Source organism: Patiria miniata, unplaced genomic scaffold, assembly GCF_015706575.1.
Source record: "Patiria miniata isolate m_02_andy unplaced genomic scaffold, ASM1570657v1 HiC_scaffold_29, whole genome shotgun sequence".
NCBI classification, from domain to species: Eukaryota; Metazoa; Echinodermata; class Asteroidea; order Valvatida; family Asterinidae; genus Patiria; species Patiria miniata.
Window position 1 is genome coordinate 15,515,049 of NW_024037068.1, and position 11,854 is coordinate 15,526,902.

At 38.3% G+C, this 11,854-nt stretch overlaps 1 protein-coding gene across 1 annotated transcript; it reads left to right on the top strand.

The window, feature by feature from the left end:
- The first annotated feature begins 1,382 nt into the window (after window positions 1-1,382).
- LOC119736052 lies at window positions 1,383-2,848 on the top strand. The gene is made up of 2 exons (XM_038210057.1): window positions 1,383-1,567; window positions 2,067-2,848. The coding sequence occupies exon 2, from the start codon at window positions 2,118-2,120 to the stop codon at window positions 2,667-2,669; it is 552 nt and encodes a 183-aa protein (XP_038065985.1). The 5' UTR covers window positions 1,383-1,567; window positions 2,067-2,117; the 3' UTR covers window positions 2,670-2,848.
- The last annotated feature ends 9,006 nt before the right edge of the window (window positions 2,849-11,854 follow it).

Sequence of the window (11,854 nt, forward strand, 5' to 3'; positions counted from 1 at the left end):
AACCTCAGTGCCCGAGCTGTGTGAGCCGAATTGCATGTCTGGCAGCTAATAATTCGAATTTTGTGCAGAACTAATTCAATAACTAAACGTTATTGTTTACCTTAACATTTTTCGTTCGATGTCTCAATCAAAAATGAATAATATTTGCTCAAAAATAGTAAATAAAAACAATCTATTTTTTCAAGGTGAAACTCTGCGTCAGTTGTTTTGCCACCCAGTATCAAGTAGCAGTGGGGCAGTGGTGTAACTATTGAAGGGGGGGGGGGGGTCTGCGTTCCCTCCCCCCCCCCGCCATTTGAAATAGTGAATTGAACAAAAGTAGCCTAATATCAATTGCCTTTAGATGCCCCCCTTGAAAAATGTGCCCAGGCAGCGATTTTTTCCCATACCACACGCTCGCTAGTATATAGAATTATGCCGGGGGGTATTATGCAATAGTATATTGAATGTTTAAAACTACCACATAGATCGAGTCACTGCTGTATTGTCATGGATACTATTTTGATTACAAATCCGATGAAGCGAGTTCGATTCCCGTTGGATGCTTTTTTTTATAAATTTCTTCTTTACTTCTTTTTTTTTCTCTTAAAAAGGTTTGTTAGTCATTCGCTCTTTTCACACTTCCGCCATGGGCATGCAGAGCCTCGATCTGGCAACTGTTCACAATAAATATAGCCGGTTCAGTGATTCCCGTGTCTGGGTTCAGAACCGCGGCGGGTATTTTGATAAAGTTGCCAGATCGAGGATGTGCAAAAGTGCCCAATGGCGGGAGTGTGACAAGAGCGAATTTGGAACATTTTTCTTTTACCAATATGTGGTTTGGAGGATTTTTTTTTTCAAGGGAAAATAAAGTCCGAGAACCTAGCTCTTGCAACTCAACGTACTTAAATACGTCCATGATGCATGTGTACAGAAAGAAAAGGCGCACTGACAAAAATATCGCGCCCATAAGCAAGGCCAAGGTGCCCCCTCAGAAATTGTAGCCGTTGCGCCACTGCATGGCGGTAACGCGATGCAGGGACAAAATTGAAACATTGCGGAAAATCAGCCTTTCTTTTTTGGAGAATATGATCATCTTTGAAATGAATGAGCGCAAGATCCCAGCTCGTTCTCGTTCCTGACACGAACTACACGGTAGAATAAAATATGCCATATGCTGGGAATCAAAGCTAGTCTAGTTCCCAAACTCATCCTGCGTGGACTGGATTGTTATGCACAGGGGGGACAGACTTTAATTGAAAGTATTTTGAAAACGACCGAATGCGGATCGGATACGTACCAACTTCGTCCCCAGTGCTTACTTTATTTCCAACCGCGTTTCCAATAGTGAGAGACCAGGTAGTGGTGGGCGCGTACTGCTCGACAATCTGGAGACGAGGCTAGATACGTACGTACGTGCGTACGCGCGTGTCTGTACGGAATGCTATGGGAATGCATGATGATGACGAACGACTAGTGAATGTTGTGGGCGCACTACTGGCGCAAGGCACGGTACCATCACCCGTCCCACTCGGCCTAGTGAAACTTGAAGGGAAGGAAACGGAGACAAACTGTCACCATTTAGGCGGTGAGTTCGATTGTGTTGAGTTAGTTTATTATAAACTTATTAACCCTTACCGTTGGTTGGAAAATGTTGACGATAGGCCCCAGTAATATTTTTGTGTTCTCCAATTTCCTGCACCACTGCCGTAGCGTAGCACAGGCAGTCAGTACTGAGTGAGACAGAAAGTTTTTTTATAATGCTTATCTTTTAATGTTTGTTTTGTAATGACTTTGAAAAAACTAAATTGGTTCATTGAGGAGTAACACTCGCCGTTAATTTTATTTATTTTATTGTGACTTTAAACATGTTAAAAGTTCAGGTTTTTGTGTTTTTTGTTTGCTTAAAAATGTTCTTTTTATTAGGTCATGCAAAGTGAAGTGTGTAAATTGGTAATAATTAAAGAATGACACTTTTTATTAAATAGTCCAACTCTCTTTGTATTCAGTACTTAAACTACGTCAATATAAATGCTTTTCTATGTCAAACTGTCAATTAATTACAGGTTTCCCTTTTTTTATCACAGGCATCAAGCAAACAACACAGCAGCCGTTTGACTTAAGAAATCCTTAGCGAAATGGATGAACGCAACAGGGAAAAGCTGTGCTACCACTATGACGCAATCGCTCAGGAGCTGAACACGGAGCACGTCTTGCTGTATCTGAACGGAACGGTCCTCACCCCGTACGAGTGCGACAAGATCGCCGCCGGCAAAACGAGAAAAGACAGGGCCAAGTCCTTGCTGGACATTCTTGTCACCAAGGGCCCGTTGGCTTACCAGCACTTCCGCTACGCACTGAAGGAGCGCTACGCCCACTTGGTGAAGAAACTGGACACCGAGTCTGCCATTCCCGAACGCGACAACAACACCCCAGTTGCGAAGAAAATCACCTTCCAGCGGCGAGACTCGCTCATCCTGAATCTGAAGACGGACAGCATCATGGACGTTTTGGAGAAGGGTGGCATTCTCAGCAAGGAAGATTGCAACCAGGTCCGAGCGGGAATGACCAAGGAGGACAAGGCCAGAGTGTTGGTCAACATGATCCCGGAGCGAGGGCCTTCAGCTTATCGGCAATTCAAGCTGGCGGTCAAGGCTCACCAACCCAAGCTGGCGGAATTGTTGGAATGATCCAGATCAACCAACACCTTGAAACCCTCAGCAGCTTTGTGTGATTTGAGGATGTGATGTTATATGAACACAGGAATCAGCATCACCACCTGTGCCCTTCTGCTAAATGTCACACCCAGAAAGCATGCAGTCTTAACTCACACTTTCACAAAGAAGTTTTCACAGTGTGTGTTAAGCCCGATTCATACTTCACGGGATTTGAGAGCAAAGTGAATTTGTTAAGGGTAACGGCATGCAAGGTGTCCCAATAAACATTGTGCACGAAGAAGTCGCTGATTTGCTCAAAAGTTGGTCATACTAGCTAATCAAATGTTATATTATTTAAAGCCTATTATCTTGTTAATAATTGGTGAAAATATCACGAAAATCCATCAATGCAAACCAGAGATATCGTTGATTTTGTAAGGCTATGATATTATTTTCCTCCTGTACAATTAGAATCCTGTACATGTAGTTAAGCTTAGGCCCATACATTTCAGCTGTCAAAGAAGTTTGCATGTTCATTGTCCTTTCAAAATCTTTGTCAAAGACTTTAACACCTGTTATTAATTTTTATTAGGCATTCCAAGTGGTATTAGATTTGATTATATAGTGTTATGTACCCAAAATGTTATCTATGTACAAAATCCGAATGCAACATAAAGGCCATGCAATATTTCAAGCCATTTGTAACACATACCAAAAAGCCAATAATTGTTACATATATACAAGCAAATACTAAGTGTTAAAATTACATTGTGCAGGTCGAAAAATACATAGCCTTACCAAATCAAAGATATATGTCTGGTTTGCATCGTTGGATTTTCTTGATTTTTTCACCAATTATAAACAAGACCATAGCCATAGGCTTGAAATGCTATAAAATTTGATTAGCTTTTCTGACCTACTTTTGAAAAAATCAGCGATTTCTTCATGCACAGTGTTTATTGGGACACACTTTATGTCACATTAGTGAAACAACGATTATTGACATGAAGTTGAACTGGCCTTTGGATGTTTAGAAAGTTGCTTCTTCTTGTGGTTAAGATGATGTTTTGATTAAATTTGGCCAGACTTTTTTTTTAAATCACATCCTCCCAATCCCCTTTCCGTTATCAGTTTGCCAAACATTTTTGCTGATCTCTTTGACTTCTTTCAAAACAAAAGTAAGTTACTATGAGTTACCGGTACTACATGTACATGTACACAGAATACAGAAGGTTGTGTAAAGGCTTGTATTGTACTATCCATTTGCTAACCAAGCCATACTCTTAAGAGTTAAGAGGAACTCGTCCTATGAATTTTTGTTGTGTAAACTGAACTGAATAGAGTAAACGTAAGCCGTTTGCTACTTAACTTAATTACTTATGCTTTTATCAAGTTGTGTACAGTATTCATTTTTAAAAAGAATTAAATTAATCTGGCATTCATGTTTTAAGTGAGATGAAAATGTTATAAGATGGAATTTTGCGTTGGGGTGGTATAAATCAAATTAGGTTTTGCCCTTCAGCTCGGTGGTCGAGTGGTAAGACATCTGCACTAGAAAGCAGGAGGTCGTGGGTTCGAGTCCCACCCGAGTGATTTTTTTCCAACTTTCACTCGGGAGGTAACACACTGAGTATACAGTGTTTAAACGTCGGTGAAGAGCAAAACCTAATTTGATTTATATCACCCCGACGCAAAATTCCAAATAGTTTATGCAGTACCCGCTGCTATGTACATCAGATTCGAACCAGCCAACCGATCCCGTTAGCTCGGTGGTCGAGTGGTAAGACATCTGCACTAGAAAGCAGGAGGTCGTGGGTTCGAGTCCCACCCAAGTGATTTTTTCCAACTTTCACTTGGGAGGTAACACACTGAGTATACAGTGTTTAAACGTTGGTGAAGGGCAAAACCTAACTTGAGATGAAAATGATTAGGATGTAATATTGAAAGAAAAACCTATAAATCTTGGATTTGCTTCCTAATGCATGTAATGTAAGCCGATTCTTTACTCTTTATTAACAACTTTGTACGTATTTAAGTTAAAAGGTAATAGAACGGCAGGAAAATTTGAGGTCAAGAGCTTCTTGCCATGCTATTAATACCTAGAGAGAAGAATATTACCTCGTTACAACTACAGTACAGGGGGAAGTACATTTATTGGTGACATGTAAGTGGTCTGTTTAAATACTTGTATAGTTTAGGTTTTTAAGGTATTTTTTTAATAACTTCACTTGAAAGTACTATTCAGTACCCTTTTGTACATGTGAAGTGCTGTTACAGGAAGTTGTCTAGCAGTGCTGGTTCACATGCTTGTTCAGTGATGTCATACGTGCACTTGTATTTATCTGAATGGCCATTGTGTTTATGAGTGTTTGGTTCCATTGTTAATATGGAGTGGTGTCATTCAAGTTCCATCATGGACTTTCTATACTTTCATATTTTCAACTTGTTTGTGAACTTTTCACAGAAAGTACTTATAAAATAACATTTTATTCAACTCAGGACTGTTGAACTGTGCCTTGAAACTCTTATCACCTGTGTGCCTTATAAAAGTTGTGCCTTCATGGTTTTCATATTTATGACACTTGTTATTTTATCTGGTGGTATTTTGAAATATTTGTATTATATTATATGTGTGATATTGTATTTATTTACACAGCTTTCTCACTTATTTATTCAGAGTATTTTTTAAGCATCACCATTGACATATTGTGGTAAAAAGTGCTGAAGGAAAAATTAATTGCTTATTAAGGGCTCATGAAATGGAATTTTTGTAAATATGCAATCCTCGAAATGTACCTTTGTGTTCCATTGAACTTAAGTTTTAATCTTCATGTTGCCATTTCAGTGGTGTTCTGGTGCATTTTTTGTTTTGTTTTTCTGCAAATACAAAGTTCCATATATTCATGAGCAAAACTGTAATGTCATTTAAGGAAGAAACTTTAGTCTTACATGTACTTCAGCATGAAAAGTCACCAGAATTTGGGTGTTTTTTTTGGCTGTTGTTTCTTTTCTTTAGTAGGTGATTCATTTGTTGTTTCTGTGCACGACAGTAAGACGAAAAAAAATTCTCCACAAATACTTTTAGTGAGCAAAAGTTGGTGTTTAAATTTGAAGAGAAAAACCCTAATCCAAAGACTGTGTGCATAAAGTGACATCACAGCAACTACCTCCTCAGACTTCAGGAGGCAAAAATGAAACACTTTAAATGTCTCATAGGGATGTCTCATAGTTTGTAACTTTGTATACATTTCAGAGGAACAGATATTTAAAACAAATATGATCTAGTGTAAAGTTAATTTCATGTACCCTTTAATTTTGTGCATTCTACATTGTATTGGCCTACTTAAACTAACAAGTTTGTAAAAAAAAGTCCCCATGGAACTGTACATTAACTTGTTTTGTAAAAGATTTCTGAAACTCTGTTGCCACATTGAATACTATGTTAAATGTAGTAGATAAAACTGTGATACGTTTTGTGTTTACAATGATAACTAAAAGTATTGTAGTGTGGCCATAGAGATGTGTGGTTTACCATAAATGGCAGTTCCGATTCCATGACTCATACTTTCTGGCCTGATGAAGTCATATGTGGTAGTAGTTTATTGATAGCATTGTGGTGGTCATGGTTGAATGAGCTCTGTTCATGTTTGTTTACTATCCTACTGGTATTAATACTGAAAGAGGCTTGTTGTTTACTGTATCATAATAGATTGAAGGTTCCCTTCACCACTATGTATGATGATATTGGGTTTTTAGCTATTTACTTGAAAGATTGATCACCTTGTTATTTGCACAAACCTTCCAATCTCATTTTTGTTTTATTAAGTTTGTGAATATCACAGGAAAAATATGTGTATTGTAATACTGAAATACAGTTTATAGCCATGTTCAAACCTCTAAATATTCAATCTTATTTTCAGAATCTATTATGTACTTAGCTGCGTGTACAAGTACCAACAAAATAGAAGTGTAATGGAAATGTAATGGAATTGTATTAATCTACAGGTTATTTGGATCGTTGTATTGTTTACTCTGAAGCATTTTCTTGATTGAGTGAAAAGTATTTCGTCAGGGTATTTCAGGTCGTGCCTAGTATTATTATGCAGGGGCCATGCATTTTTTTTCAGCACTTTCACAAGCGGACAAATCGTGTGGGGGAGTGGGATGCACATGTATGCTTTTCAAAAATAATTAAAATGATTATATACCTACCTCCATGATAAGTACATATATGTATGTTTTTCAAAAATCATTTCAAATGATGATAATTGTAACACCTACCTCCCTGATAAGCAGAGAAATGAGCAGTTGTTTTCCTTTTCAGTTTGTACTCTCTAGAAGGGGGTCCAGAAAAAAAAGAGTACTCGTACACTGGTGAAAATTATGAAAAAAGTGGATGGCCCCTACAAATGCAGAATGAGGCAGAAAATGCCACTTTAGTCAAATCGTTGTAGTTTTGATGTGAAAAGCTTGTGTGTGCCCATTGTAAATGCGTTTTAAATCAAAAACTCTGATTTTAATCTTTGTGACTTTTTCTATATCAGGTTTTATATAATGTGGAGGCTCTTTCTTGCAGTAAAGGATTGTGTGTGCATGTATACTGTTTATGAGACGAAAATATATACACAGATTATATGGTAATATTCCTCAATTGTTGAATTTTGGTTCTTTCTGTGTGTTGTGTTTATAAAACCATGGAGGTAGAATTCTTCCATGGTTATAACTAGTTTTAAGTTTGTGGGGTAGTGGGAATGGGGGCGAGGGGGGGGGGGAATCATCTAGCCCAAAACAGTTCCCCATTAATAATTGGAGGTGTTGATTGGAGTACACAACTTCTAAAACAATAATAGCAGTAACTATTCCATGATGGTGGTCTGTTCTGCAGATGAAAACTACAGGTATACACCTTGTTGTACATGTGTATACTGGCCTTTTTTTGCCTGAAGGGTTTTATGCTACATAATACTTTTGATAATTGAAAAAATCGATATCGTTAAAAAAAATTGTACATGTCCATTCTGGGCCATCATAATAAAGGCATCCGCCCGTACGTACACCGTACGTGTATGTGCGTTATCTGCATGCAATGAATGTATACACGTCGTACGTGTACGTGTATTTTACATGCGCGCGCTAGCTCCCCATTAATGGACGGACGCACGGACGTACAGCAAGTCGAGTCGGGTCTTCTTCAGAGAAGTGTATTTTCTGTAAGTTTCTAACCAAGTGATTGGAATGTGGGTAAGCTGGTGGAAAGAAACCTGGTTTTCTAGAAAGAGCTTTGTGTTTAAAAAATACATGAGTAACTTTTTGAGGAAGCAGAAATAGTAAAATTTAAGTTTACACGGCAAGGCCGGCTAGCTGTGCTAGATAGGACATCGAACTCGAAACAAGTTTGTGCATGTGACCGGTTTTCCTTTCTTTATATTATTTTGCAAGATAGAAACATCGGTTCAGTAATCCCATATGTTATTCGCGTCTGTGTTAAGGTGTCAGCCCTTTCAAATAACGTGTTATCTTTGATTTAATCTGTCTTTCGTTGTTCCCTTTTCGTGCCTCCTTGTTTTACTGTGTACAGTCAAATTCCGTTTGCAAAGCAGTTTTCATGGGTTATTCCATTTCTCACATGATAGGGGTGTTCCTCTCTTTAAGCTGTGCTGCTTAGTACCATGCGCTATGCACGTTGATGCGGTCGGTTGTGCAGTGGGAAGTTTAACTGCACACAAGTCATTTAAGCTAAAAACCAATACTGTACATTTATCAAAATGTAAATGTTATGTAACATTGTCCTTAATTAAAGAATTATGAAATGCATGCTTCTGTGTGCTAAGTTTGTTTTGCTTCTTGTACATTGTACAAATAAATTTGGCACATGGTTTATTGCCATACCTAATTTATAAAATGGAATATTCCATAATTCTTTTTGCTTACAAAATGGCTGCCATGGCTCACTTTGCTTACTGAATTCAGAGTGTTGCTTTAATTTACTTATTTTGGGGAGAAAATTGGTTTTTATTAAAATTTTAACGTGGAACTTTGACTTGGCAATACCTTGTGTTAGACTTGGCGAGTCTAATCACATTTTATTTTCAGTAGACTTTCCAAATTGCTGAGCTCGTCTTTGCTTTGTTCGCATTGTCAACATTTGTCATGCCTACGTTTTTGTGGTACGTCGTTAGGCCAAAAAAAAAAAGTCTCCGGTTTCTGGTATCCGTGTGCGTCGCCGTAGCCATGCGCGTCGGCAAAATGAAAAAGTTTTTTTTTCAATAAAAGATGTCTCAAAACCGCCAACTCACTGGTTTGACTGGAATCCTGCTGCTGCACAATTTCAACGTGTTTTTAGATGGGGTTATGATCGAGAATAAGCTTTATGTGGCTTCTCCGCACCCATATATATGCACTAAGTTTAGTCGGGCACCAATTGCAGTCATCAGCCGACATTTGAAGCAAAAAAGACAGGTAAAAAAAAAAAAAAGCCGCGTCGCCGCACCACTTTTTGGGCAAGCTCCATACCAGAAACCGGAGACTTTTGTTTTTTGGCCTTGGGTAAAAAATATTGCAAAATTCAAATGTGCACACCTACCTAATTGAGCAATTTTTTTTGTAGGAAATAATTAATATGCTAACCAATTGACAATGATTGATTTGACTTTATCACGCTAGACAAAACGAAGATTCCCTTCCCAAGCCTAGGCCCCCCCCCCTCCCCCCGATAACTACCCTTTCACAAAACCCATTTGTAGGCTAAATTAATGTTTTGAATTTATTTCTGGAAAGATTCCCATATCTGGCCATCACTTGTCAACCGGTGCACAAACCATATGGGACTGGTCTAAACATATTCAAGTGTTTTCTCAGTAAAAATTGAAAATTTGGCCCTGCTAATTTGACTTTTTAGGACATATTATCACTTTCTGATGGCTGATTGGTCATTTAAGGGAAAAATTACTGATGGCCAGATATGGCAATCTTTCCTTATTTCTTTTTTTAAAAGTTTAACAAAGCAATTGACTGGAGTGGGGTTTGAACCGAATTACTGTTCGGGGGCACCAACTGAGCTGTCCAGCCCTATGTTGGCGGTGCCCCATTTTGTCAGTGTCTTTGTTCAAGGGGTGCTTTTCAGAAGCCATAAACCTCTATTGCCATGTAACCAGGGATCACGCCGCAAGTCCTAATGCCAGCAATAATACTCTTTAATTAGAAAAAAAATACAATTGCTGCCAATTTGAGCAATACATGTAGCAAATGTGGTGTTTTTTTAGTGCAAGTTGCATTAAAAATTTAGAATCTGATTCTGATTCAATTGAAAAGTGCGCATTCCTTATTGTATTGCTGGTCCTTTTTGTTAATACAATGTGTTTGCAATAGAAAATAAATGAACTGAGTATGATTGTAACATTTCATCTGTAAAACTTCACATCGAAAATTCACAAACTTTTGTAAAAGCAATACATGTGCTCTCTTTAATCATTTTGTTTTGTATATTTTTTTCTTTTTGACACAGGTTGCAGGTTCATGCAGATTTGCCGTAAAGAATTACCAAGCAGAATATTGTCATCATATCCATCTCTATCTGGCTTCTTCAAGAGTCAAAGATTGACGTATTTGAGGGTAAATTTATATTGATTAGCTTTTCTTGTGTCACACAAAATGGGGACATATTACCTCTTGACAAAGGCAGAAACCCCTACCACTCATCCCCCCCCATTTTATTTTTATAAACAGCCAGTGATATTACTTTAAGCCAAACAAAAATAGCTCTGCCTCTGGTTTCTCTACCTACCCTATTCTGACAGCCACTACCCTAATTTTTGTATGGGAAAAATGAGAATAAAACACACAAAACCATCAATTACTACCTTTTACCCTTGACTACCCGCCTCCATTTGATTGTACACAATAAACAATTCAGTGAATGATGACTGAAAGGACCAGGCATGCATCTTTTCCTCAGAAGAGCAGATGTCCTTTTTCAAACTTCTTGTATATGCTATTAAAAATTAGAAAAACGCAGGAGCAAAAACGAATTACTGGCCAAAATATGAAGAGGTCATTTTCAAAATGCTATACGCCATTTCATTCCCATTTCGCTTCTAGAATCCCGTTGACTCCTGGCTGCCCAAAATGAATTTTGACGGCTGCTATATACATTTGTGTAGCTAAACACAACTTCAGAATACAATAGAGCAAAAATAAAGTTTGGAAACTGCTATTATATCTGTTTATATTCTTTAACCCCCCCCTCTCTGGTAGTCAAAGCACAGCTATATCAGGTTTCAAAACAATCACAGCCAGTCAATCTGCTGTAAGAAGGCAAGGCAGGGAGCACTCAACTGTTAAAAACAATCACTTGCTTTATTTTGACTGCTGAGCTGGCCTTCCAGTTTTATGACAAAGGAAAGCGTAGAAAACAGCATAGAAATAGCAGTCCAAATAAATCAAGTGACTGTTTTTAGCAGTTGAGTGCTCTCTGCCTTCATAAGGCAGGATTGACTGGCTGTGACTGTTATGGAACTTGCTATAGCTATGCTTTGACTGTAAGAGATTGATAAGCCAGCTGTGCCTACCAGTCTTCTGCTTTTGTCTCTTGATGGAATTCAATTCGGGCGATTCACAATGCAGTGCGCCACCAAGAGTTTGCCATGGAGAGTCAACTTTTCAAGTTTACGGTCGACAAAATATGGCCCATTTGAATGAGTGTCAGTAGACAACTTGAGCTATTATGTTATAGATAGGGCATAGCGTTCTGCCGCCTTACAAAAAATCACCATATTGATACAAAGAAATTAAAAGTGCAAACATACTCGAATCATACGCTTACGAAACTACTGACCGGAAAAAACGAACAATTTCAAATGTCCCGCGCTGCGAATTTGTTGACCATCTCCCACAATGCACTGGGAAAAATGAACTCTCCGTGGCAAACTATTGGTGGCGCTCTGCATTGTGAATCGCCCGAATTGTCAAAGTGCCTACAAGAAATATGATCTGACTGTTGGTGACTAGCCTGTGTAAAAGGCATGGCAGGAGAAGAGGAATTTTTGACAGTCTGACTGATAAAACAAATGGAGGGTTAAAGTTTCACAACTGCATATTTTTTTTTTTTCGAACGGATGTATTTTTTTTTGGAAATGAACACTTCATATCATTCAGTGTATAATGCTTGCATCTGGTTTTTGTCTGTCTTCATAAAGCACTGGAGCGCTGTGGTCTAATGG